The sequence below is a fragment of the Emydura macquarii genome, unplaced genomic scaffold (genome assembly GCF_026122565.2).
Source record: "Emydura macquarii macquarii isolate MOO-44397 ecotype Brisbane River unplaced genomic scaffold, CSIRO-AGI_Emac_v2 contig_691, whole genome shotgun sequence".
Classification (NCBI taxonomy): domain Eukaryota; kingdom Metazoa; phylum Chordata; order Testudines; family Chelidae; genus Emydura; species Emydura macquarii.
In genome coordinates this window covers 6,244,548-6,271,999 of record NW_027130828.1, presented here as the reverse complement: position 1 = coordinate 6,271,999, position 27,452 = coordinate 6,244,548, and the positions used below count along the sequence as shown (strand labels likewise).

Here is a 27,452-nt window from a genome sequence, read left to right as displayed (position 1 = left end):
AACCAATTTTTAAGAAGCAAAAGGATTATCCCTCCCTTCTACCCAAACCCTCGAGCATTTCAGAGGGAGAACACTTACTAGTTCTCTCAGTGGGAAGGTTTTAGTAACTAACTTTGACTGGACCCATTGACTCTGTTGGGATTGCAGGTATGCAGAAGAGGGTGTCAGTGGAAAACCCTGGGAGCAGAATCCAGGCCTCCGAACTCCCCAGCCTCTGCTCTACCAGTGAAGTGATGCTGTGCTGGGCATTAGGCACCACTGACCTGTAACAACACAACCTTGCCCCATTGTGGTAACAATATGGAGGTGGGAATTGACAGGCTCTCACCCTCCGGTATGCTAAGGCAGCGTTCTAAGCTAAACAAGCTGTGGCTTGCACAGATCATCCCCTACTGCTGCTGTCCCACACAATTCATGGGTGCCCCAGGATTTCCCCTCACTCCGGCAGAAACAAATGGAGCGCCGCATGGTTTTCTTTTTTAGCAGCTCTCTGGTGTGGTACTGCCTGATCTTGTGCCAGCTGCACAAGTACTGACCAGAGCTTGGAAGAAAGTGGGTGTGGGGGTTTTATTGTGTTTGTTTTTTTTGTTTTGCCCTTATGGCACAGTGATGTGCGATACAGAGGGTTATACGTCCAATTTAAAAGCTGCTACATGGTCTTCGAGAGGTTCAATACTTAGAAAAACAAGAGAGGGCCTTTTGTATCAAAAGAAACTCGATCTTGCCATCCCACATCGTCCTGGAGGCATCAGGGCTTCTCTCACCAGTCTCGGCCAAGAGGTGCTGATGCAGGAAATCCAGGGTTATCAACTTGCTCTGCTCCTCTTATTATTAGCGTTCATTCTTACATGAACCTGCAAACAGACAATTCCAGAGCCAGTGTTAGGTGGGGTCTCTCTTGATGACAGTGAGGGGGCTAAGGCCTGGTCTACACACGGTTTTGTACTGATCTAACTACCTGGCCTGCAACTGGACTTTTTTACTTGGCTGAGCTTGCATGCTTTACGCTCAATCTGATGGTGCTTGTCTGCAAAGGGGGAACTTTAGACCATCACAGCTGATCAAGTCCCAAATTTCAGGGAATGTCCTACGCATTAATGGCCTTCCACAGGCAGGCTTGGAATGAATTTATACCCACACTTATACTAACATCAAATACTAAACTATTCAACCATAGCCAAAACACCAAACCCCCCACCACCCCCTCCAGTTTCAACTAACATTAAGGGCGTCATTATTTAGTCATTCTCCACAAAGCATTTCCTCATTTAACGCTTCCATCCCACTCCCCACAGGGCTACCTTTGGCGGCACATAATACAAGACTGGTACTTAAAGGTCACTTGCTCGTCTCTCAGGGTTTTGGGGTCTCCAGGCTCTGACAGGCCTAAACAAAGAACTCTTACAGCTGCATGTGCCTAGGGGTGGCTGCCAATCACTTCCCCTGACGATAGCCAAGTACCTAGAGCAATGTGGAAGCGAAACTGGGCCTCCGAAGAAAGGCGACCCTTTTTAAAAAACAGGGCTCACGCTGAGCATGGAAGGGCATTCCAGCTCTCTTTTGAAGCTGTGTTCAGTGTCTGGTTTTGCACCATCCGTGCTAATTAATCTAGTGAGGTGGGTCTTCGGTTGCATCTTAATTTTTCAAAATGGCAAAAACATTTGTCTAGCAGACAGGCTGCAGCCTGGCACAAATTACACACAGGTGTGAACTTTAAGCAACTATCACAAGGTCGTGTGGAAATGTTCCAGGTTACAGCTCCACATTCCAGTGTTACGCTGGTGCTAAGAATGTGTCCTTAAAAGACAGAGTTAACCTATTTTAGAAAAAGTCACTATAGTGCAGCTCCCATAACATTTCCCCCCATCATTTAAGGGTGGTTTTTTTTTTTAACAAATACCAGAAAAAGCATTGCCCCTTTATATCAGGAACCAATGGAAAACTGACTTTGTCTTGTAGGGCCTGTGTCTTTATTTGCACAAGCAACCTATACTGCAAATAGGTATATTGTAGGACTTTCTCTACTGTTTACAGGCAGGCTAACTAATCAGGAATTAAGCTCTATTGTTGCTGCACGCTCAGTTCCTGAGTGGACAAGTGATGTGCTGGTTTCTCAGCAAGTTTGATCAAAAGCATTTACTGGAAAACAAGGCTTTCAAATGCAAAATTCGTCAATGGCTGGCAAATTGCGTACTGAAACAAAGCACTTACAAATTGTAATGGGGAATAAAGCCTATCACAAGTTGCAGTGCTTCATTGAGGGCTCTGTACACTGAAATTAATGCAGCTGTGTGAAAAAACAAACCTCTGCATGTTGTATGCTGAAATTGACAGCAAGTATTGTGTTGATATTTCTTTCACTAAGTTGTGCCAATTTCCATGACCGACATAGTAGCTGGATAACTACAACAGCCACGAACATCACAGTGGGAAATTAAGCACCCTGCCTGGTCTTGTACTCAGCTATTTCTACTTCATTTCAGAAGTTAAGGTATTCATCGCATGCCTTTGTTCACAGTTGTGGTGCAGTTTTGCCTTTTCTAAACAGCACTGATTTGCTACACTGCAGAAGAATGTTCGTATGAATTTTAGCAGCAACTGGCCCCACCATTCCCTGTATTCAGAAATCTCACTACTTCTCTACTCCCCCAACTTATTTGCACTGTTAACTTTTGTATCGAGTTTCACCAAGGATTGAGTTATGACGCTGCGGCCAAAACCCTGAGAATCTCGGGCAGTTCTTGCAGTAGATGCTGATGGTTCCTGGACAGCGGTGGCATGAAAAGGAGCTGCCAGACTCTGTCCCCTCATTGCTGCCCTGAAAAAAATTGAGCTCCATGCAGCTGTTTGTTATCTTTGGATGCCAAATGAAGGCGCGGATTCAGCACCCGCTGAAACCGCTTTGACATGAAACTGAGGGCTGTGTACGATCATCTTTTATCAATTATGGGCTGAGGCGTTTGGAGTAGATTAACAGTGGCACAGACATAACTGAGCCAGTTGGTCTGCGCGTGTGTGGTACATATCTGCCATTCTACTTATTAGATCTGCTTTACAAGAGGGAAGCGATCTGGCATTTGCACTTTAAAGGGCCACTTTTTAATGCATTTTTAATGGGTAAATCAGAGCATGGCCCTGTTTCCCCCACGGCCCCTTCCAGGACCCCATACGTGGGCTTTTGCAGTGAGCTTGTATAGAGAGTGTGGTGCTGGTCATAATGAACTGGAGTGAAATTCCCAGAGTATTCTACCAAAGTGCAGCTGGTGAGCACTGTTTAAAAAAGGGCAGCTGCTAGGGCCGAGGAGGTGACGTGTTAGCCAGTTGTAGACCTGGGATTAGAATTCAGCAGCAGGCCCGTGTATACCCTCACAGGCCCCATGTCGAGGGCAGGCTCATAATAGCGAAGCGTGCAAGGGGAGAAGAGAACTCACTGGTACACTCTCCAGCAAGAACTAGAATCCACAGCCTTTTCCTGGCTGAGCATTTGCAGGCTGTGCTTGCCACTTACATGTCTCCAGTCGCTCCTCCAAGAAGGAGATCTGCTCGCTCAGGGAGTCAATTCTATCCAGCTGCCGCAGGGAGTGGAACAGCAGGCTGATGGGGTCCGTGCTGACATCATCCAGTGCCGATGGCACGAAGCTCTGGAATGGAGCCAACACTAACTGAAGTTTCTTTAGAGAGAGAGAAAGGAGCGATTAGTTTTCAGCCCTCTCTATGACACGATCAGACCACCCACTGCGCCCCTACAGCCAGGAGCGGGCAGACGAGCGCAGGGCTGGCGAATCCGAATGTTAGGGGGTAGTTGACTAATGCTAGGAGGACGCTGGGGGGGAGAATTGTTACCTTGCTCTCTGCGATCAGCAGCCAACGCAGCTGCTGATAGCAGAAGACAAGCCTAGATGAGGTGGCAAAATTGAAAATAGAGCTGGGGCCAGGTGAAAACTCTGGCTGTGAACAGCTGTGCAATGAGGACCAGGAGCCAAACGGTAGGACTCTGAATTAAAGCTGCAGCTAAAAAAGGCTGACGGCCAGTCGCGTTGCATGGCTGTCTGTACTCGCTGCATCCCCTCCTGCAACAGCAGCTCACCTGCTCCAGCACTTCCACCCGGCGTCTCAAGGCTTGCACTTCTTCCTGCACGTCACTGGAGCCGCCTGCCACAAGCATCACATACGTTAGTACAGTCCCTCGGCGTGAGCTGTCCTCATCAAAGTCGGGGTGACGGGGCGGGCCAGGCTGCCACCTCTGAGCTACCAAAAAACCAGGAGCCTCTAATGGCTCAGCTGGCCATGTGCACGGAGCCCCTGCCAGGGCTCCCAGGCCAGCGACCTCAAAAAAGGGACGATCCGCTGACGGGTTAACAGGGAGGCGGTCTCACGGCGCGTGAGGGAAGGAGCTGGGGGGCTCTGCCACCCCACATGCTGAGCTCCAGCATGCAGCCTGAGACTAGTTCTCCATTTCCCTGCCCAGGTGTGGGTCTGGTGGGCAGGCGGGGGCGGGGAATTACCTTTGTTCTGAACGGGAAGGAGATGAACGCTTAGAGTGATGGGCTGGCTGTGGCCGAGTTAAGCCGGGGTTTCCATGAACGGCTGCTGGTTAGAAGAGGCCTGTGTGCCCTCGCCACAGCCATTGTGAAAGCGATTTCACTCGGTGAAAGTCCCCCAGCTCCCTAGAGCTGCACCCCTTGGGCAGAGCAGGCCTGGCCTGACCCCCTGCACCCAACGGGGCCTGCCCCAAGGGGCCATTAGCAGTGGGCTGCCTCATGCTAGAAGTTGTCCATGGGGCAGAGACAACGTGGCCGTGCCATGATTTCACGTAATGAGCTTGTGGGAGCCTGATCGCCATCAGCAAAGCCCACAGCCCTAGCCGGGGGCCCGGTGACCCTAGGCAGAGCAGCCAGTGCTGCGCGGTGGTGTGGGCATGGGACGTCCTGCCCTTCCGCTGGCGTGGATGACAGCAACGCTGGGGTTGGATCCACAGCAGGGGAAAAGCCAGCGCAGCATCGTTGACGTCAGCGAGGCTGGATCCACCCAGTGTGAAGAGTTAAATTGCCCCTGAACCCTGAGCACCTCCCTGCTCCTGGCGTTCAAAGGGGGGGGTGGGGGGGGCAACTGGGGTAGCAAAGACTTTGGGGCCCGTTGCACCACTACAGAACGAGTGATCCACATGCTGCACTTGCACAAGTGGAGACGGCAGAGGTCACCCCACAGGGAGCCAGGCCCCTTGCCCCGGTGGCTCTGAAGAGGAGAAAGCAGAGAGGGCTGGCCGCCCGCGTGCCGCCCTTCCGCCCGTGCTGCTCCCGTCTGTCGCCAGTGCTGGCCTCGGCGCATTATTACTCACGGTACGAGTTTGAAGTGTCACAGCGCGTACCAAAAGTAATAATGGGCCGGCACCAGCGTCGCCGCCGCGCCCGTCCTCCCGGCTGTGGAGTCGCCCTGCAGGGGCCGTGGCAAACACGCAGAGAACAGATGACGTCGTGCCGACCCACTTGGCTCCCTGGCGGCTCTGGCCTGGCTGGTGTCTGGTTTCCAAAGCCCCGAATTCCTCCCAGCTGGGGGGGGTCTCGCCAGAGACCAGTTAAACTTCACAGCAAGGCATTGTCCCCATGTTATAGACTGACCCTGGATCTCAAAGCAAATCACATCAGAGCTGGGAGTTGAACCCAGGATTCCTGGCTCCCAGGCCCCTGCTCCAGCTACTAGAGACCCCCCCCGCCTCACATGCTGGTTACTGCCATGCAATTCCCATGCAGCCAGTGCGATGGCCAGGGACCGGCTCCAGCTCATGCAGCAGCAGCTGTTACCTGACGGGTTAAGGGCAGGGGAGGCGGAAGCTGCTGGCTCAGCGGGTGGTCCCCAAGCGTGGCACGATTTCCCGTCGCTGGCGAGCCTCTGCCCCGCCTCGCAGGCACAGCCGTAGCTCCCGGGCATGTTGACGCAACGCTGGCTGCAGCCGTGGCGCGGACCAGCGCATTCATCCACGTCTGAAAGCAGAGGTGTAAATTCAGAGGGGCGGCCTTGTTAAAGCCGGGTTCACCCAGCACCCTGCAGATTTACCGGCCGTGTTACAGCGCCAGGCGAGATCCGTTCCCCTCACACAGAGCACAGCAGCCTGACTGAGGGGAGTGATGGGCCTGCCCGCGACCGCTTCATCCAGGCCACAGTCTGGGGGCCGTGTGATGAGATGCGGCAGTGCAGGCTGGGCTAGTTCAGGAGCTAGGGGGGACGGGGACACACACACACACACACACACACACACACACGAGCTAAACTGCATGGCCTGCTTCTCCACTGTGTCACTCCCCTTTTATGCCACTGCTGCTACACCTGATCAAACTGGCGTCACCCCAAGACACAGCTAAAAAGGGCAAAAACAAAGACTCAGAGCTGCCGACTCCCAAATGCCGGCTCTGGCTCCAAACGTCCCCAGCTGGCGTGAGAGCTGGTCCACGCTGGAGCGAGGGCTGGGGCACAGGCATACGGCCATGCCCTGCCCGCTGGGCTGTGGGCGCCACGGGGGCACTGAACAGCGCTCGGGACCCAGCCCTATGGGCAGGTTACTGAACTTCTCCCCAACAGCACAGTCACCCAGCGAATCGGTGTCAGCGCCCAAAGCTGAGAGCCAGGCCTCCTGCCCCACCCCAGGCTCCAGGCATGAAGGACAAGGGGCCTGGTTCTGCCGACGCCCAGGGGACGTCAGCCCTGGGTCTAGATGAAGGGCTCATGGACAGGGAAGCACGGAGGGGCTTTTGCACATGCACTGGACGTGCCCCTGGCGAGGGCCCACGGGGCGGGGGCGGCACTGGGCTGTTGAACAGTCCTAGGACGATGCATGCCGGCTCACTGCAAGCGCTGGGTCCCAGGCTGGTTCTTGGGGAGGCAGGGCCCACGTCTCGGAGGGGTTGCTATGGGACCCAAAGCATGCGATGCTGGTACTATGTAGCTGGCTGAGGCCGTTGTGCGGAGGGTAAGAGGGAGGAGTCCATCTTCGTGGGCAGAGCCACGTCAAACGTCTATTACAGCCCACGGAGACTGGCGTCACGCGCTTAGCCAAAGGGTTGTGCACCAGCAGCGTCCCAGGGGCCCGGCTCAGGTTCACTCCCTGCTGAGTTTCCACCAGCGGCACCCACCCGACCTACAGGCTATTCACAGTGCGGCTGGCCAAGCCGGGAGCTTGTTGTCGGCTACTGCAAATCACTTTCTAGGCGTCACCCACCATACCTCCCCCCGGCATCGTCCTGGCGAAGGGACGCCCAGCAAAGATACTGACATACAAAGCAGGGAAACCAGCGTGCAAAGGCCTGTGGCGGTTACCTGTCTGGCAGGCGTTCCCCCGCCACCCTGGGGGGCAGGTGCATCTGTCTGGGGCCGAGCAGCTCCCACCGTTTTGACATGGCAACCTGCAAATTGCTGGAAAACAAACAAAAAAACCCCACAAGGTCACAAAGCCGCTGAGGCAATGGTCTGGGAGTCCCGACACCTGCAGCCGCGTAGGCGGACGCACCCCTGCGAACGCCCTGTTTGGGGGGTTTTATGACACGGGCCTTCTGAACTCAGCGCTGGCATGTGTCCGGCCAAGAGCAGACTTCTGGCGCATATGAAAGGTGAGCGAAAACATGGGGCCAGTCCTCAAGTGGGGGCAACACCCACAGCGTCATTAACGCCAGTGCAGTGCGGTCCCCCCTTGCCACCAGCTGAGTTCCTCCCCCCCCCCCCCCCGTGAATGCAAGAGCTGCCACGCTGGTTGGCGGCGTGACTCAGCTCTGTAGTACACTCAGCAGGCGGCCCGGCCAGTGAGGCTGGAGGGCGTTCTGCACGAGACGAGGATAGACGACACCACGGTGACGCTTGGAGGGCAAAGGCTGTGAACGCCTTACTCCCATGGGCGAGCAACGAGACGAAGTGTGCAAAGAGCTGTGCCCCTGTGGACGTAAGAGGCTCACCCGGTGGCCCGGGGTTGGTCAGAGACCCCCCCCCTGAGCAGAGCAGAGAGGAGGCTTCAGCTCCAGAAGCTCAGCCCTTTCATACAGCCTTCTAGTAACGCCAGCAGCTGATCAAGTGACGCAACAGCGCGAGGGTGGTGTCATGACTAGCACTGAGATGATGCCCCGAGGGCAGAAGTCTGCCTTTCCCCTGGTGTCCGCCAGCAGAATAACCCGTCTTTCATTTGTAGCTTAACCCATTCCAGGCCTGGGCCGCGGAAGACGTCCTTACAGTCAGTTCAGGGAGGGGGGAAAAGGGGATTGCAGTAGCTCCCCCTCAATGACAGGCTCTGGGAAGTGTTATTATATTGCAGTCTGGTTTGCTCTGGTAAGAGATTAGCATCTGCGGTGCTTGGCACTTATTTTGCGCTGTACATCATCATTTCCCGCTAAAAGCATGGCTGCTCCATTACCACTGGTTTATATGGCAGGGTTTATTAATTTACCCCCGGGGATAAACCAAGCTAATACCGCTATATATAAGCAAGGCAGGCAAAGCCAGGCTATAAATGAACGGCTAATTGAACCAGATCGGTTCTTACATGCGGCTGTGAGAAAGATAAGTGCCTGCTTAGTATGAGAGAGAATTATACTGATTTCAGACGGATCTGGTGAAAAGGGCATTGACTGGACAGGCTTTTCAGGCACACTCTGTACAGGGTTCTCAGCACCTCTCCGTTCATGAACTTAGTGTTAACAGCTCCTGTCTACACCCACATGCAGTGGGAGCAGAGCGTGTGCAGCACGTTATAGGAGGTATCCAGCATCTGGTAAAGATCAGGCCCCAGGAAGTGCAGGGGACACGTGTCATACAGAAATCCAGCTGCAGGGCAAAATGGCCCACCGCTTAGCCGCCCCGTGTACTTCTAAGGCACAGTCTGACCCCCACTGGGGGGGCTGCATGTGGAGTGAGTGCATTTGGCGAGGTTTGGAGGGTGGAAGAGCCAAGGTGCAGAGGGACCATTTTACCCGAGTTAGACCAGCCAAGGTTCTCCTGTATAACGGGCAAGCCAGGCCGCTCCTGTCTGCACCGTGCACCTTTGACCTACGGCTAGCCCTTAGCTTAATGCTCTGCACTTGGTCTTCATGCAGCTGCCCCTAGGGTCAAAACAATCCTTAGTGGTACTCACTGAGCCCGAGAGACTCACGCGCGGCTCCCTGCAATGGGGCTTCCCTACAGGATTTGGAAAACCAGGGCCATGCTGTATTTCCTTTCCACCAGCGTTCTGTGCTAGTGCAGCCAGGCCTGCCGGCGCTGACGCTGATACTTTTCATTCAGCGATCTCAAAGCTCTTTGTCAATGTGGGAGCAGTGGTTCCTGTCCCTGCGTTCCAGATGGGCAAGCTGAGGCTCGGAGGGGGTGCGATTTGCCCGTGGTCCCCTACCAAGCCAATTGCAAAGTCAAGAACACAGAACCCCAATCTCCTGACTGTCGGGCCAGTGCGCAATCCAGTAGGCTGTAGCTGTCCCTCTCAAGGCTGTGGGTCTGATTCTGCTCTCGTTTACAGCAGTGTAGATCAGGCAGAAATCCAGTGATGACGATGAAAAAAAGACTGGTGTAAAACCGGTGTAAGAGAGAGCAGGATCAATGCGCCAAAGGGGAGATGCTGCAGTCCCATCATGATCCAGATTCTTCTCTCTCTGCCACTCATTTACCTTTGCTGCATCTGACGGCGTGGGCACTCGCTCGTCTCCATCCAGGGCAGCACGTATACACGGGCTGGGAAAAGCTCCTGTAGGCCTGGCGATAGGCCACCTTGTATGTGGTCCTGCAATAAGGTTCAGGAAAGGCGTTAGGGACCGAGCCCATACCTGGCGCAGAAAGATCCGACTGCTCCACCCTGGGGAGAGTCAATATCCCTCCCCCGCCTTGCTCCTGGGGTCGGGGAGCAAACCGGGTCATCCCTTTGCTGCTTACTTCCCCTATTGTGCCAACCTGGCTTCGCCCTCCCTGGCCACCTGCTCCCTGAGGAGTAGGGGCCGTGCTCTTCCCCACACCCACGAGCCATGTAGGGCTGTCTCTCCCAATAGTGGCATGGGAGAATGGTCTTCCTCCCTCCTCAGTGCGCAGGAGGGGTGCAAGTCCCAGGGTGCGATCGCTCTTCATGCACTGCCAGGGGAAGCCATTTCTCTGGGCGAATCCTTGCACTCAGCTTCTCCGGAGACTCTGGAGAGGACGGGCTATTCCGGACCCAACCTGTCTGCAGCGACGATGCCCTTCGTTCCCCGAAGCAGGATGCTCTCCTCACCTGTACGTACTGCAGAGCCTGTGTCCCTGGCATGTTGTGATGTAGGGCTGGTAGACGGGCTGAACGTGGGACTCCACGTAGGAAACGGCTCTGTTCTGCATCGCTGCAGCGCATACTCTGCGGCTAGACACAAGACATCATGTCTCACACGAAGGGAAAACGACAGGCGTAAAGCAATAGGGATCAGAAAAGCCCAATGTAGGGCCAAAGCCAGCTCCAGTGCAAGAGGATGCAAGGCCATTGGATTCTGTGCAACTGTGCCCTCTTACACCAGGGCTGGATTTGGCTCATGGAGGGGACCAAATTCTCAGCTTGTGTCATTGCTCTCTAGCCTTCAGTGGAGCTGAGGATCTGGCCAATAACCTCACAGAGGGTTGGTTAAGCTGCAATTACTCAAGCTCTCTTAAGTGCCTTGTTTACTGGAGCACAGTGATTGGTGAGCGGCTGGGAAGAGGAGCTGATAAGGGCTTCCAAAACGTAACCCAAGTAAATGCCCGTGAATATCAGCTCTACCTCCTGCCCCGCTGCAGCAGGCCTTAAGTGTCTGAGAGCTTTCATCCGACACCTAGCTTGATGAGGTTCTACATTCCCTCCTACCCGCAAAGCTGCAAGGCCGTCCCTACAGTTTACACCCAGGCGCCCTGGTTGGACATCCCCAATGTCACTGATAACCATGCTACTGAGTCCAATATCAGGACCAGGTATCCACAGGGAATGGGTGGCCGGAGTGGCTGCCAGCCAAAGTCTCAGGACAGAGTCCTGGGAAGATAGCAGGGCTTAATTACTGAGCAAAGGAGAGGAATCCAAATCTGTCAGTGAGGGGAATCATTTCCCCCTGAACAGCAGACGGCACCCCCAGATTAAGGGGGACACATTAAATCTGTAAGAAACATCATTTGCTTTTTAGGTGGCCTTTGATTTGTTTTCGCTGCGAGATTGTTGTAGCGCTGAAAAACAACACCTAGGCGAGGACCAAAAATGGACAGCAAGGGCCACATTTTGCTCCGTGGGGTAAAACCCCTTCCACTGAAGTTGCTCTAAATTTGCACCGGGGTTGCTGAGATCAGGATCTGCCTCCTCCCACCCACAATGCAAAAGTTCCATGAGATTCACATCCAAAGAGTCCTTGGTTAAAGATTTTTGCACTGTTTTGCTTTTTGCCAGCTTGAGAGGTTCTGTCGAGGTGGATGTTGTCTGGCATGGATCTCTTAGCCTCTGGAGTAGAAGCCCATTAAGAAACTCGCTTATTTGTGGCGGCTTCCCATCCAAATGAGAAACTTGAACTAAAGCACTGAAAATTAACATTGACATCAGCTGCCTTCCATTAACTCAGGATAGCTTATTTCACCCTGCTGGATTAATGGTACAGACGAGGCAGTTCTGCTGACAGTATTATAAAGATATATCTACTCTGTGTGTGTGTATATATATCAGCAGCCAGCCTTTTCTCTCTGTGTGCGCGCACGCAACACGAAACAGAGAGATTTGGCTTGTGTAGTTCATTACTACAGGACTGCAAAATATGAAATACCATTGCAAGGGCTGGGTCACTTTCACTGTAAAACCAAAGGAGGTAAGATCAGAACTACAATAATAATGGTAGTTATGCATGATCAGATAGGAGACATCAAATCCCATGCTTCAGAGCACAAACTGATTGTCACTGACTTTGGTCAGGAAGTATTCATTCCACCATCTACAGCATTGCACACCTGGCCACGTTCATTAGGGGTGTGAGTTTTTGCCCTCCCCTGGAGCGGAATGTATTGGCTGCTACCGCTGGCAGGATATTGAACTTCGTTTACCCATCGCTGGTGTGTGCGTGCATATATATGTGGGTGGGGGAAGTGCATGTGGAGGGTGTATGTGTGTGTGCAAACATGGGGGTGGGGGTGTGCACAGGGGCATGTTTGGGAGGGGGTAAGCATGTGGGGGTGTGCACTGAAGACACAATAAGAAATCATTAGCACTTGGCAAAGATGCTCTCTTTGAATACGCTGCTCGGAACCAAACCGATGCACTTAAATTTACCGGGAGGGCTTTCTGCTTTATGGACACAGCAAACCAACATCCCAAAAGTTCGCCAAGACCTACACTACTCAGGAAGAAACAGCAAGGTTGTCGCTTGCCTGTCCCTGCACCTAGAGAGCTGCCCATTCACGTGCAGCAATTTGCTGGATTTGGCCTTTAATGTCTCCTGGAGCCTGGCCCCCTGAAAGGTGGCCAGTCCTTATTGTGGCTTGCTGAGAAGCCCAGCGGTATGCACGCGGCAAGCCAGACGTCTGCAATATGGACAAAGAAGAGGCTTACCCTGACCGGGCAAAACCCTCGGTGCTGGTCACACCCAGGATTAAGACAAATCCCATGAGGAGGCAGTTGATTGTCTGCATTTCCTGTCCTCTGCTGGGTCTTTCTTTCCTGCTGTGCGATATTGCGTGGCATGAAGGAATGTCACTCTCTGATGGGACGCTCTGGCTCTCACTGCATGTCTATCTTCCGTGGGGAGCCCTGCAACCGAAAGAATAATGACCACACCATGCAGCATCCTTTCTGGGATGGTGACATCTCAATGGGAACCTTTGGGTCTATAAAAAAAGGAACACAGGGAGCAAGATGGATCACAGCTTTAACTCTAAGGGACTAGGAATTTCCCTGCTGTGCAATTGCAAAGCAATATGGAGCTATGGCTCTTACAATTAGTGTGAGCTAAGTAGGTTTTAAAAGTTCAGGGGCAGAAACAATCATTTGATAGTGACATTTCTGGATGGGGGACCCAGGCGAGCTGGGTTCAATTCCCAGCTCAGCCAAAGTCTCCCTGTGTGACCTGGAGCAAATGCTTCAAGCTCTCAGGGCCTTAGCTCCCCATCTGGCAGTAGGGATAATAATATTTCCTTTGTCTCTTTAGACCATAAACATGTCGGGTCAGGGACTGTCACTTCTTATTTGCCTGTATAGCATCCAGCACAACCTAGTGATTGCTGCAATATTAGTAACGTAAAGGCAGGAGTCACCATGTTCTCTGCTAGTTTAAAATAAACAAACATCAACAATGCCAGTGATTCACCACTCCTGAGTAACCCTACAACATCCCACGTGCAGCCCACGTGTACGAGTAGCCCTGTAATAACAAACCAGTGTATCTGGCCAACACTCGTGACCCACCCTACAATAACAAAGCACCCGTGCAGCCTGCAACTCATAAGTCGCTCTACGATAACAACCTTCCAACCTCAAACCATTGTGCATGCCCCAACAAGGGTAAGAAAAGAAGGTAACAGAGTTGAGCCCCAAGGGTATTAAAGGTAAAAGCGTTTAAAAAAAAATAGCAGCAAATGTCATTGTTATTTCGCCTCCGATTCACATTAAATCCTTATGGGTCAAATCTTCAGTGGCATAAAAATCCACATAGTTTCAGTTAAACCAATGGAGTTATGCTGATTGACACCATCTGAAGATCTGGCCCCACAAGTTGAAGAAGATTTATTTTTTTTAGTGATAGAGTAAATGGCTTGTCGAGCTGAGAGAAAAATCTGTATCATTTTGAAATATGCCACTGATGCCAGACAGGCAGGCCAATACAAAGGTCTACAATATATATGGCATCATAAAGCTGCATGTTCCTCACCAAATGAAATAGTGACTTTGAATCTCCATCCCTCTTAAACACATGGGCCCTCTCCAGTGCTTTAGAAGACGGCATGCTCTCTCTGCAAAGTCAATAGGAACCACGTTGGGAATAAAGAGGCATTGATTCTGTTAGCAGAAGGCAAATATATGAGGCAGAGTTCTAGCAGGTCAATAACAATATCTACTTTAAACAAACTGTTGACCTCCAGGTGATGGAAGTTAAAGGGGCGGAACCCAACTCAAATACATTAAAGAGGGTCAGCCTTGCTGATTATACCATCTGAAACAAACCACTTTTATTGGGGGGCACAAGCTTAATAAGAATCAACCCCACTGAAACTGGGAAATACCACGCTGATATATTTAAAACCTTTTGCAAGGGGAAATCAAGGCTGGAAATGGAATTGGAACGATCCAGGCTTGTGGCACGGCACTTCTTTGGAAGAATTTTCAGCTCTCCAGATAGTGTCCATCGGCAGAGCTCCAGCGAAGCCCGTTGCTATGCCAGCTAAGCAGCTGGTTCAACGCAGAAAAAGGCGCGGATCATAACGGCTATGGGGCACAAACCAACCCCTGGCGGGTTGGCCCCTATGTCCGGAGGTACTATGGAAGAGGTGAGAAGCAGAGAGGGAGGTCTGGAGTAGAGAGGGAAGCGAAGTCTAGAACAGAGGAGGACGAGCAATGGGAAAGATAACATGGGCCCTTCAGCCAAACAGGCTTGCTCAAGGAGCGGTTTGATTAGCTCAGCTACAGTAAATGCGGGGACTCACATTAGCAGGTGGGCTGTATCCTTGTGGAGGACAAGTGCAATGACGCCCAGGCACAACAACCAAAGGCCTCATCCAAAGTCCTCTGAAGATTGGCAGTTTCCATTGATGCCAACAGGATCTGGATTGGGCCCCTAGAGAACATGAGGGAAACGGCCCACAGAGAACAAGATGGATGGCTTGACGCTGATTAAAATCCTGAGCTCCGTTTCACCCCTGAAGCTGCATGGCCTAGATTCAGAGATTTGAAGGCCAAAAGGGTCTTTATAGTCCCCAGGCCATGCATAACCCTAGGCTAGGCCATCGGGAGTTATTCTGTCATTCCTGCGGTGGGGGAACTCACCCTTGCAACCTGGTGTTTTGCAGCAGTACGTAACTGACATGTAGAACAGAGCATGCAAATCCCACACAGCATAGGCAAATATTAACACCCTCTTCCTGCTTCTGTGTTTACCTGTGGTGCTGAAAGCTTGTTCGGTTTTCTTGCCTGTCTTTCAGCATCATGATTTCACCAGGTTTGTTTGTTTTTTTCTGTTGTTATTTAGGGAAATACAACAGCTGAAACCAAGTCTGTGTAAGTAGCCATTTGTCCCCATCTCACCGCTAATGGCGGCCATAAGCACGCTGCACGGCTTTGTACAGTTGTGTACTAATAAGCAGGTCCCAGCTCCTGGTGAGTAACTGTGAACTCTTGCTTCATTAGACACAATCGGCTCCGCAGCTATTTCCAGGGTACCAGGCCAATTTACACCAGCCAAGGATCTGGCCCCACCCGCACAGCCGACTCCATCAGAAGGCTGACGACCAACCCGCCCAATTTCCGGAAAGGCACAGAGGCCACCATCAAATCATCCTGTTTAGTCTGACTGATCCCAAACAGTGTGTATTTCTAAGGGGAAATTCCCATCTCTGCACACAGCCAGCACAGGCCTGTGTGCGCACCACCTGGGCTCCACTTATGCCGTTTTGAGGACTGAAGCGGGATTTAAATGCAGGACCAGCCTCCAGGGCAGATGATCAGGGTAGCTGCCCTGGATGCCAACCATCAGGATCCCTGCCAGTGTTGGCTGCCTCCCATGCATCCCCGTGTGGCCAGAGGTCTTTGTGCCATGCCCTGCTTCTGTTTTCCCCATCTTCAGGGCTCCTTAAACTCTCAACAGTCCAAAGAAAATTAAAACCCTCCCCCCTGGGTGCCAATGTATTCCCTTCTTAAGCACGGCCAGGCCCTCCAGGCCCCATCCCCAGTACAGTTCAGTGTCTCCACAGGAACTGCTCCCGACAGCTGCTTCTTCAAGCCAGCTGCAGCTCCTAAGACTTCTGTCTCCCGAGCACCCCCCTTCACTGCAGTCACCCACTGCTCTTTACAGAGAATGACTTGACCCCACTGAGGTGGGGCCCATCCTGTACTCAGGGCTGACTGACCCCAGGCACTCCAGCTACCCCGTTACTGATGCCAAATCATGGCCAAGTTGTTTTGTTGCACATTTTTGGTGGGGAAGGGGAAAGGGGGGGGGGGGGGCAAAAATCTTCTCCACCCTGGGTGACAAAAACACCTGCTCAGACACCGCGCAGACCTGGCGCTCTACAGACTTTCACCCTCTCGTTAGTAATTCGTGGTGCCGCCCTCAAAGAGAAATCACGCTGAGGTTCATTTACAGAAATAAGAACAACGACGTCAACAGCCAATGGAGAGAAAAACTCTTCTGCACACCTCTGTGCCCACAGAGATATCTTGGGGGGCGGGGGGGGGGGGGTCATCAGAGCACTCAAGACGTACTGACTCCCTCAGACCTCACTTAGGCTAGAGTACGTGAAAATCATAATCCTCCGTGCCAATGGTATTTCTTCAGTGAGGCTGAATTCTGCGTTCTAAATCAAACCCCCGAAGATCATCTCAGACCTTCAGCAGAACTCCCATTGACTGACGTGGGAGTTTTGCCTGCATAAGGGTAGCAAAGGATTAGAGGTCTGACCCAACAGGACAATTTGTTTGGTTTGGTTTTTAAAAATCAAAGATGTTAACCAGAATTGTTTTGCCCCACAGCACTCAGAATGTGTCTCAGGAGCCACTGTGTCTTAAAATCACAGTTGTTCAACATCAGATAAAGAGCCAATCTTGAAAAATATTATAGATGTTCTACACGTTTTTAATGAGCTTACGAAACCAGGACCCCTAGGAGCTGTAGAAGAAACCTAATACTTGTTTGTCAAATTGTAATTTAGCATTTTCTTTGCTCTGATCTCTTTTCTAAAATGATTGGCAGCAGTAACAATGCTTTTCCTGTTTATGGCATAGAAAAACCTTTGTATGATAAGAACAAAAAAACCCAAACACAATGCATTTTTGCACAGTCTCTCTAATCTCAAGTTTTATAATGTAAAGTCTGTTGCTCTATTAATATAAAGCTACTGTATGTAGATCTATGCTCCTGAAATGTTAGGAGGCATCAAAGCCTTGTACTATGAACATCTGTAGCCAAAATAGGATTCCAGTGGTTGCATCTGACTTCTATCCAATAATATATGCTAAAATTTCTGCCCTCAAAGCTGTTGCCTAAACTACTGCGGGAACCAACAGAAAACGTTATCACGTGTTGTGTGCGAACTATGCTACTTTCTCCAGCTCTGCCGATGAAACCCAAGCACCAGCTAAAGTATATTATTGAATCATTGTGTCGGGGCCTATTTTCAAAGTGGCGCAGGAGGACTCAGCTTCACAGCTCCCATTCACATCAGCGGGCGTAAAAATGTTCTTTACGGATCCATTCGGACTTTCTTCATGTGGGACTTGTGGGAGTCATGCTCCTGTCACTGGGGTGCCTGATCCCACCTGTGGATGTGTAATTCACACTCTTCCGGACTGGAGCAGGAGACAGAGCAACTTCTTAACGGCCCCCTCCCCAAACTACTCAAAACAATTCTTCCTCCCGGCTGCCTGGATGGGCGCAGGGGCTCGTTAGCATTCCACAGGCCATTGCTGTAGCATGTGTGTAGCTGAAATGCCATATTCTGTAAGCAGATCCTGCAGTCAGTGGTACTAAAACTAGCTAGCTAGCTGGATGGATGTGTGGGGAGATGGATGGCTAGATAGATACTCAAAAATCTCAAATGAGCCCCCGCCTGCACCCAAACTTCCCCAGAGCCAGGGGGTGTCTGGTGAAGAGTTTGGACTCATCTCTATTATTTTTTTTAAAGGTTAATTTAAAAAAAAAAAAAGAGAGAGAGAGAGAGAGATGGGTTCAGATTCTGCCCTGGGGGCTGACAGGGAAGATTTGCCTCCTTCCCCCAGCAGGATATGATCCTGCTAAGGCTGTCAGGCTGGAAGGTCCAACACCCACACCTACAACAACCATAAAGCGTCCGGCCCTACCGAGCGGTCCGTGCCCTGCAGCCGCCGCTCCGCGGGGCAGTGCGGTCTCAGGGCCGCTAGAGGGGGGCCTTTCCTAGATGTCCAGCCGGCCCCCCCCCGGCCCTATGCTGAGCGTCCCCTGCGAGAGACAAGCCGGCCGGGCAGCCGCGGGTGCGGCAGCAGGTCCCGGTACCCCGCTGGCGCTCACTGGGCCGCCGGGTCACCCCGGCTCCGCCAGGGCGGGCCGAGTCAGCGGCTCAGCCGGCAGCTCCCGCCCACGGGTCCGGCCACGGGTCTGCGGTGAGCTGGGCAGGCCGCCTCTCTGCGCGCCCGGCGCAGCTTGGCCGCTCTGCAAAGCCCCCCCGGTCCCGGCCCCGGCTCGCCCCTCGCGGCGCGGACCGCGCTGCTTTGGGGACCCGCTCCGGCCGCGGCGCGCCAGCTTTTGCAAACGACCGAGTGCATCCCCCTTCTTCCCCCCCATCACCGCCTGTTCGCACGGGGGCGCTTCCCCATTACACCGCCCAGCGCCGGCCCTGCAATCCGAATTGCAAAAGGGGGGAGAAAACCCCGCCACGCCTGTGCGTCCAAACTTTCCAGCCCACGCCCGGGTTTAGCCACGACGCTGCAATCCGCCGTGTGCAGCCTACTCACTTACTGCGCCGGGCGCCGCCGGGGAGGCGGATTTGCAGCCGGAGAGGGAACCGGAGCCGGAGCCGGAGCCAGCCAGAGAGCGCCCCTGGGCTCGCCAGCCCCACATCAGGAACGGCCCCCCTCCCCAGATGAGGAGCCCCCCAGCTGCCGTGCCGCGCCCCTCTCCGCTCCGCTCCGTGCGAGGAGCTCGCGGATCGGACCGCAGCCCGGCCGGCGTGAAACCCACCCGCAGCCGGGACGATCCTTGCTGCAGGGAGGAGAATCCAGCTCCCCCCCCTCCCCCCCCGCTTCCCCCAGCGTCTCCCTCTTTGATCCGCTTCCTCCCCCACCAGGAGAGGGGGGAGAGACTCCCCTCGCCGTTGCACCTGTGCCCGATAGTCAGCTCCCCCCGGGGGGGGGGAATCAGAGATCCGGACAGGATCGTGTCCTGGGGGGAGGAGGGGGGCGACTGCTTCCCCTGGGGGGCAGGCCTGGGGGAGGGAATCCCAGCGGCGCGTCCCCCCCCCCCCCTCTGCATGATACCCTGAACTGGTTTCTAGCACGGAGCGCGCCGATCCCCAGCTGCGGGTTCCCCCAGACCATGTAGCTCGGTGGATCTGATTTTTAAAGGTAGATCTGGCCTAACAAATCCTGTGACAATCCAAGCACCAGGCATAAAAGCTCAAGGGCATAGGGTCCAGTTTTTCTAGCACGGCCGGCGGTGCTCAGCAGTTCATGGGATCGGCTCCTTACACATTACCTTACATGACTGCATGAGATAGCAGCAGAAACGCTCTGGCCCAAAGGTATCCCTGATGCAACGCCATTTAGTCTAACCCGGTTTCACTGAGAGAGACACATCAAAGCCCAGTACTCCAGCTGCCCACAGACCTCCTCAACTTGCATGTTATTTTGTTAGACCTCCTGGTCATTTATCAAAGAAAATTGTTCTGTCCATTGGCGCCAAACCGGGATTTGCTTTGTCTAGATCTTCCCTCCTAAGGAATTAGAGCAAATTAGCACTATTGTTTCTATAATGACTTCGCGCTGTCTTCTGTCACCAGGCGGTGCACAGAATTGGCATGTGAAGGAATGTCAGGATTTGGTCCACATGGGGATATTTGTTACCATCCCGCTTTTGGTTGGTTGCTTGGTTGGTTTTAGCACATGGACGTTTAGGGGAATAGCTGATGGACAACAGCAGCTCAAAAATCGCCGGCACTTCTACTCTATGGCAGTTGTGCAGGCTGCTGATTTAAATCCAGCTGCCCGCTGTCCAGTCAAATCAGCTGAAGGGTTGTGCTAACCCAGTGCAAGGTGATCCCCTTTTGCTGCACTGGGGCTGATTCTCCAGGGCTGTGCATTCATTTATACCTGTGCAAAGTGGGTGTGAAACACTCTGCGCCAGATCCTCAGATGGGCCCTAGCTCCATCAGCTGGGGAGCTCACGCTACCATTGTGACTTGATATCATGATATCCCCCCCTTTACCCTGGCGTGAACGACAAGCAGCAGAGAATTAGATGCAATGCGTATGATGGGACAGAACAGGCACGTGAGAGGAGTCCGGACCCCCAGAGAGAGAGAGGTGATAACCAAATACATCAAAGGAAAAGGTTATTGGCTCTGATTGTACAGCATCTTGCATTATCTACGCATGAAACAGGAATTAGTTTATTACTCTGCCTGGATACATCTAGCCCTTGGGAATTATTTAAACTCATTTAATCTCATAAACTCAAAGCACAGACAACCCTTCCTCGAAGGGATAGTAATAATCTTAATGCACGGTCTATTATAGCGGCCCTAGTGCCTGGGGAAAATGAACTGTGTCGGCTATTGAACTCTGCTTCCAAATATATTTCTATCTTCTAGCTAAGTCAAAAGCTTGTCCTTCTGACCAAAGCTGTTGGGTTTGATTTCACTGCTGAGACACTCACCTGCTCTGTTGAAATAGTCAGTTGTCATGAACGGGGATGCTTCCTTTAAACGGCACCATGATTTCTTACTGCTGGAACAAATAAAACCCAGGTTATGAACTACTATTCTCAAGAAGTATGATTTCCTTGGTTCAGATCTCCATCATTCTGGGCCTGATCCTGGATTCCTTGTGCGTGCAACTCTCCCTCTGAACTATTTGGGTGGGGCACGAGTGCAGGAGCAGGCAAAATCTCAAGCACGCTTTTGACAAATATTTATAATGAAACCACACTGCAAAAATACAACGATGTGTTGGTGGGGAAGTGACTGGAGCTATTATAGGGCAACATCCATGCTTTGGCATGGTACATTTTTTTCTGTGCAACGCATGTCATGGAGGACACATTTTCACTGGGGGCTTTGCATGAGGAGACCGTGGGCTTGAGTATCCTCCCATTTACACTGGTGTAAATTGGGAGTAAGCCCACCAAAACCGGTGGAGTTACACTGCTATAAAACTGGCAAGAGAGGAAAGTCAGGGCCGGTGTGTCTTTAGATTATTCCAAAGTGCAGTTATAAAATAGGCAGGAAAATGAACATTCAAAAGAATTCCAGGTGATACCACCTAACTCAGAGTGGATACTTGTCCCCCAAGCAATATTTTATGCTGTATCCAATATTCATTCCAAAGCAATGTGTGAGGCTGAGATTTTCAGAGGAGCCCAAGGGAATTAGATGCTTAATTCCTATTGAATTCTGATGGGCTTTGAACACCCATCTTCCTTGGACTCTTTGAAAAATCCCAGTTTTAAACCATCCCCGGTACACATCCCCAAGCAGTGTGTGACCCCAGCCCCAGTACTCCTTCCTAAGGGCTTGTCTGCATGGGGAAATAGCCTGGGAAAGCTATTCTGCACTAGCTTCCCATGTGGATGCTCTTTGGGCACTTTATTTTGATCCACTTTGGAAGCAAAAAAAGCACTCCGAGTGGGATAAGAATGCACATGGAGAGTTACTGCGGCATAGTTATTACGCTTTAAATTCACACCCTAGCTTATTTCACAATAGCTTCCTCACATGCACAAGTCCTAAGCCATGTGCTATACCATTCTCAGTTCTCCACCCCAAGGAGCGTGCTAAACCACCCCCAAGCCAAGTGTTAGCCCATCCCTAGGACTCAAGCAATGTGTTATACCCTACCCAGTGCTCATCCCGAAGCATTATGTTAGACCATCCGCAGTACTTTCAGACAACTGATGTAGACCTGCCAACCAATACAGAAACACAATTCCACAAACAAATATTCAGTTCCCTATGAATTCCTAGCACATATAATGCTCCGCCAACATTGCCCAATGAATCCTTATCTCATCCCTTGGAGGTAGGTCAGCGATATCATCCCTGTTCTACTGATGGGGAAATGGAGGCAGAGAGGTTATGTGACTGGCCAAAGACCACAGAAAGAGTCAGTGCCAAAAGTAGGCAAAGAATTCAGGTATTGCTGGCACCCTGGGCTGTGCTCCAGTCACTACACTTCTCCGCTCTTTGCTCAACAGCAGATGGATTTAAGGTGAAACATGTGACTGAAAAATTTGGGGCCCAATCCTATAAGATTCCAAGCACCCTCCGCCTCATGTTCATGAATAGCTGATGCTCAGCTTTGCAGGATCATTCCTTAGCTATATAACAGAATTGTAAAATCATACTCAGATACCGATGTGTGAATTAGGGTGGATTAATTCACATCTAACTGCATTCAAGGCAACAGATTTTAACTTCGCATCTAATAACATGCTAGGTAGGAATAAATACAACATCATTCAAGTTCTCTATCTTATTGCCTATTTGTTTCTTAAGTGCACTGCAGCAATTTATAATTTTGCAATTATTTTAGTTGCTATAATATTTGTATTTTGGCTCCTTTTTCTGGGACAAATCTTTATTCAGGCAAACTCCCACTGATATCAGTGTCACCTGCGTAAGGACTGAGGATAAACCGAAAGAAGTCTCATTCCCTGTCTGTACAGAAGCATTCAGTGCCCAGGACTGTAATATTCACTTCACTGGGCCAACGCCCAGATCTTCAAAATTATTTAAATACCATTGAGCATCTGGGCACAAATCCTCAACTGGTGTAAATTAGCATCACTGCACTGGTCTAAATGGAGCTGTGATAATTTACACCACTGAAGATCTGACCTATGCTATGGGATTTCTAAAAAGAATTTTCACGTGTTTTAATTCTTGAGTTTAAATCTATCTGGATTTGATGCCATCCCTCCACTAATCTTCTGGACGATCCACTCACAAGGCATCCCCTTAGACATTACAAGTGGACTCCTGCTACATCTATTATTAATATTTGTCTCAAGACAGCGAAAGAAACATTCCTGCATAATCACTTCTTATTGTTAACAAAGTTGAAATCTATCTGCCACTGCAGAGGTCTTATAACAGCAATGCTGCTTTCCCCCCGGACGAAAATGTAAATTATTACACACTCCAAAGGCTTTACATTATTAGGTCTAAATTAAAAGCCAGGTTAAATGTTAAGGGTAAAATACTTCTCCCACACCATCACCCTCATGTCACCTGCAGCGCAGATTCTTACAGCATGTGCTGCAGACATTCTAGGTGCATAGCTCTGTTGATGTCAGTGGGCTTATGTAAAGCAGACGTGAGATCCTAGGTCCCACTGAAAGCTGAGTGAGGACTAACAGTGTGATCCTGGATTCCCTGCACACCCAGTTCCCAGTGACATCAGACTTTTGGGTGTGCAGCAAATGCTGCAGGAGGGCCCTGAGGGAGGAGTTCAGGCTTTTGCTCTACAGCCACAAGAGAGCGGTGGCTCTGAGAGAAAATGGGGCCCTGCATGTATGAAAAATGGATATGAATGACAAACAGAGGAGACACAATGGGAGGTTCAGCACTAAGGCTCCGACTCAGAAAACTATCCCTATTCAGGAAGGCGTGTACATAAGAACAGCCATCCTGGTCAGACCAATGGACCATCTGGCCCAGTATCCTGTCTTCCGACAGTAGCTGGTGCCAGATGTTTCAGAGGGAACAAACAGAACAGAGAAATTTATCAACTAACCCATCTCCAGTCTCCAGTCCCAGTAAGTCCCAATGAAGTCAATGGAATAGGTAGACAGACAGATAGATAGATAGATAGATAGAAGTAAATTCTTATAACCTATTTGCAATGATTTTGTTGCCAACTCAGGACTGACCCAGCAGTTGCTCTTCCCAATGACTTCTCCTAGGCTGCAGCTGGGCTGGTGCATGCAGTAGAGCAGCAGGAACAGATACTCTAAGGTAACAATGATTCTTTGGTGCTGCTTTTTTTAAAAATACCAAGCATTTCATTTTTGAAGGGGCAACTTTTCCAATCGGAATGCTTGAAAGACTTTTAAAGGGTCTTTTACATTTTACAGTGAAGGAAACTGAGGAGCAAACTCCTATTCCATGAAGCTTGCTAAGGAAAAAAGACCGCCCACCATTCTGTTCTCTACTGTACCTTTTGTAGATCAGACTCTGATCTCATTTACAGTATGTAAAACCAGAATAGCTTCACTGAAGTCAATGAGGCTTAAAGCAAGTGAAATTGAGACAAGAACTTGGTCCATAGCCTTACTGCACGATGCAGTGGGTACATCTGGTCAAAAGTCTACAGTCATTATTCAGGCATAACTCGCACGAAGTAAATGTTTTGCCTGAGTAAGAACAAACACTAAGTGAGACCCTCAGGACTGGCCTCTTATAACTAAATATTCTTGCAATAATTCACTGCAGTCTAACTTTCTCCTCCCTAAAGCAAATGCATGAACAAGGGTAACATATTTTATTATTTAGCCAGGTTTCATTTATATTATTACTTATGCTTGCATATTATTTTTATACATTTAGATGATACAGTGCTGGCTGCTAAATAAAAATCAATGAGAGAAACTTACAAAACTTGGGTCTCCATTGAGCCTGGATCAATCAAGAGTAACTCCATTAACTTCAGTGGAATTACACTGGTGTAAAATTGGACTAAGTCTGGAGAGAATCAGCCCCCATGTTTTCCCTGTACATTCACCCAGAAAAATTACTCCCTAAGGGACATAAATCGACCTGAGTTGCATGCATGGATCAAATTGGTCCTTAAATCACGCCTATGCCAACGAATAGTTCCTTCAAGAAGAAAACGGTTTTAAAATAGATCATTTTTCTCTTATGGTCTTTTGATTCAAAGAGGCAGTTTCTGGTTCAAAAGGATTGCACATAAGCATGTGCTAAATGAACCAAAACAGAGCTTTCCTAGTATATCTGCTTTACAAGAAGCAGATAAGCTAGGAATACAAGAATTCACACTACTGTAGGGTGGGTATTGTAGGGAGAGAGGAGAACAGAGAGAAATTGAATATGGCAGCATTTTAAATTATCCAGTTGGTTTCTTCTGACACCAGTTCTCTCCCCATCATTCCTTTCTTTTGTTCTTTTATGTCTCTTTTGAAGGCACAACCTAAATCTGCCCCCTTGTGCTCCAAATTAAGTTACTGTTGCCCATGTTGATTGAGACTTAGATTTATTTTGCATCTATTGCCCCTCAACAGGCAGACATATTAGAAAGAAATATGTCAAAATGAGCAAGCTTCTGAGATTCAATTTCTCTTCATTAGCTGTGGGGGAACCAAGCAGAGTTGAGACTCAGGTATTATCGAAGGGTGCAAATGCAGACCCCAGAATTAGTCTGTGAATCACAGGGAATAATGTTTAAAAAGTCAAAAGGTACTGTCAGTGTTTTCTTACCCCAGTGCTAATTCCGCTGTGATCCACAGTAGATCTGGATTTAATGATGGCAGTGTGAGTCCAGCCACTATATCTGTGTCGCTGACTCATTCAATCAACTTCCCATGGCCTGATGAAGACAATGTTAGAAGCTTGCTCACCTACAATTCCTTGTTGCTATTTGTGTTTTTATTCTTTGCTTAGAGAATTAATTCTACTACCATTGCTGCACCCTGCCCCGAAATATGCGCTCAGAAAAAAAATACCCAGTGAGAGAGCATTCTCTAACATTATACTTCCATATATCCTCTATCTCCAGGGCCAGCCACGTTTTGGGTATTACAGTGACTGACCTCCAGAGTACCCTACAAACTTAGGACGAATATTGTCCTTAAACCACAGGTTATATATCGCCTACCACTGAAATGCAGCTCCCTCTGGGGTGAAATGTGACAGCTCTTCGGCGGCACACAGAACAGTTCAGGGCAGAAAATACACAAATCACCCAGCCACACAGCTGTAATTTCAGATGATCTTTGACTTCTTGCTGGCCAGAATCAGATAATTATCAGCAATTGGAAGCACAATAAATATCCAGGAGATGCTGCCCCTATTTGAGATTCCTGGAATGTTGCCAGGCCCCGGGGATCGTTCAGCACTGTACAGTTACTAATTACTTTTTAGTATTGGTAATCAAAAACAACTGGATCTGATTCCTAATCAGCTTTGCATTAGAGCTCTTGGAATCACTGTCACATGGGGAATGAGGGGAGGAGAGTGATGCATATTTGCACTGTATAGCTATGGAACGACATGCATGTATCCTAGCATCAGTACAATAATTAAGAGTGCTAATGCTCTTGCATATAGTAGGGTGGGGGGGGAAAGAGAAAGAAAATAACTTTATGGAAACAAATGAGCTCCAGTCACCACTGTGTCTGTGTGCTCCCATAGTCTTTGAGCTATACATGTACAGTACACAAACTAAACCTATTACATTTGACCCCCATGGCTCTTTTTTTCAAGACAAACCACGTGAGTGGTGGTAAAGCGAAATTAAAATTAGCACCAGGGGTTGGATGCTGCCCTCAGAAATACCGAAGTCAAAGGAATTCCTCCGGATTTACCCCAGTGTAACTGAGAGCAGAGTCGGCCCTGCAGAAAGAAGCGAAGAGTTGCTTTAAAAAAACCTCCGTGCTGTAAGAATGGTTTTGTATTGTTATGTACTGAGCCAAATCCTGAGGGTTAGTCACTTTCTCTGTTCTTCAAAGCCTCATTGAAGCCACTGGATAGAGATCTCAGGAACTGGCCTGTTGCTAGTGGGATTAAGTAGGCTCTGATTTAACCCTCAAGCGCTGACTTTCCAACCCACCCACAGCACCCTGCGGCCCTGGGGCGCTACTCCCACTCTGGCATATACGGTACCTGCTCTGTCCTCCTCTTCTCTCTGCGCCCCTCTGCAGCGGCCATGGAAAATGGGCCACCTTCTCCCGCTCCAAACAACTCTCCACAACCCAGCCGCCACCTCTTCTGCTGCTGTTGTTCGCTGCTGCTGCTGCTGCTGCATGGTTGAGGCTTCTCCTCCCCAGCCGGCTGCCTCGGCTCCTCTCTTGTTCCTCGCCAGCGTGGCCGGTCACTGGTGCGGCAGGCAGGCAGGAGGTCCCTTTAGAGGTGGAAGGGCGGCTTTTTATGCTTTTCTTCCTGTATAAATCAGGATTGGAATGGACAGTCCCAGACAGGACTTCCTGTGTGTGTTGCTCGCTGATAACGAGCTCAGTGAGCAGAACAAACAGGGCGGGTGGGCCGCTCACAGTGGGCCGAGCGAGGGAGTGGGCCTAGGGATGAGACAGCCCCAGCAACTCCCCCGGGCTCCCCACCCTCTGCTACGAGGGACCCAGCCGTGTCCACAGGGGCTCCCTTGAGCTGGTGCTAGAGGGGACATGCCCACGCACCCAGCCCACAGGCCGCAGGAATGGGGAAGGCCTAGGCATGAGAAAGGCCCAGCAACCCTGGTGGGCACCCCCGTGACACCCCGGTTACAGCTAGAGAGGGGCTAAAAGGGTTACCTTCACGCAGTGCCGTGCCGGGCCCCACAGACTGACAGACCACATGCCGCCCCCAAGTGGCTGCAGAGACAGCCCCTCTCTGGGGCGCCC

At 50.7% G+C, this 27,452-nt stretch overlaps 1 protein-coding gene across 5 annotated transcripts; it reads right to left on the bottom strand.

The window, feature by feature from the left end:
* Positions 1 to 542: 542 nt before the first annotated feature.
* On the bottom strand, positions 543 to 27,452 carry EGFL7 (EGF like domain multiple 7). Of its 5 annotated transcripts, none has more exons than XM_067541832.1 (11): positions 27,363 to 27,452; positions 26,722 to 26,997; positions 20,541 to 20,611; positions 12,539 to 12,813; positions 10,229 to 10,351; positions 9,636 to 9,748; positions 7,312 to 7,407; positions 5,802 to 5,981; positions 4,088 to 4,152; positions 3,509 to 3,671; positions 543 to 854 (listed from the first exon to the last, which is right to left on the bottom strand). In XM_067541832.1, exons 4-11 carry the CDS (start codon positions 12,616 to 12,618, stop codon positions 832 to 834), a joined length of 843 nt encoding a protein of 280 aa, XP_067397933.1. In that variant the 5' UTR covers positions 12,619 to 12,813; positions 20,541 to 20,611; positions 26,722 to 26,997; positions 27,363 to 27,452; the 3' UTR covers positions 543 to 831. The 5 variants fall into 5 exon arrangements, with proteins under 5 accessions (XP_067397933.1, XP_067397931.1, XP_067397934.1 ...); XM_067541830.1 differs by having other exon boundaries at positions 12,539 to 12,736; XM_067541833.1 differs by having other exon boundaries at positions 20,541 to 20,608.

Bases quoted from the DNA above. Each gene is read 5' to 3' on its own strand.
- EGFL7 (XM_067541832.1), bottom strand. From the start codon at position 12,618: ATGCAGACAATCAACTGCCTCCTCATGGGATTTGTCTTAATCCTGGGT. The intron at 5,982-7,311 runs GTAACCGCCACA...CTCTGCTTTCAG, and splicing joins GGGGAACGCCTGCCAGACAG to ACGTGGATGAATGCGCTGGT. The intron at 855-3,508 runs GTAAGTGGCAAG...GTCTGTTTGCAG, and splicing joins GGAGGAGCGACTGGAGACAT to GTTCATGTAAGAATGAACGC.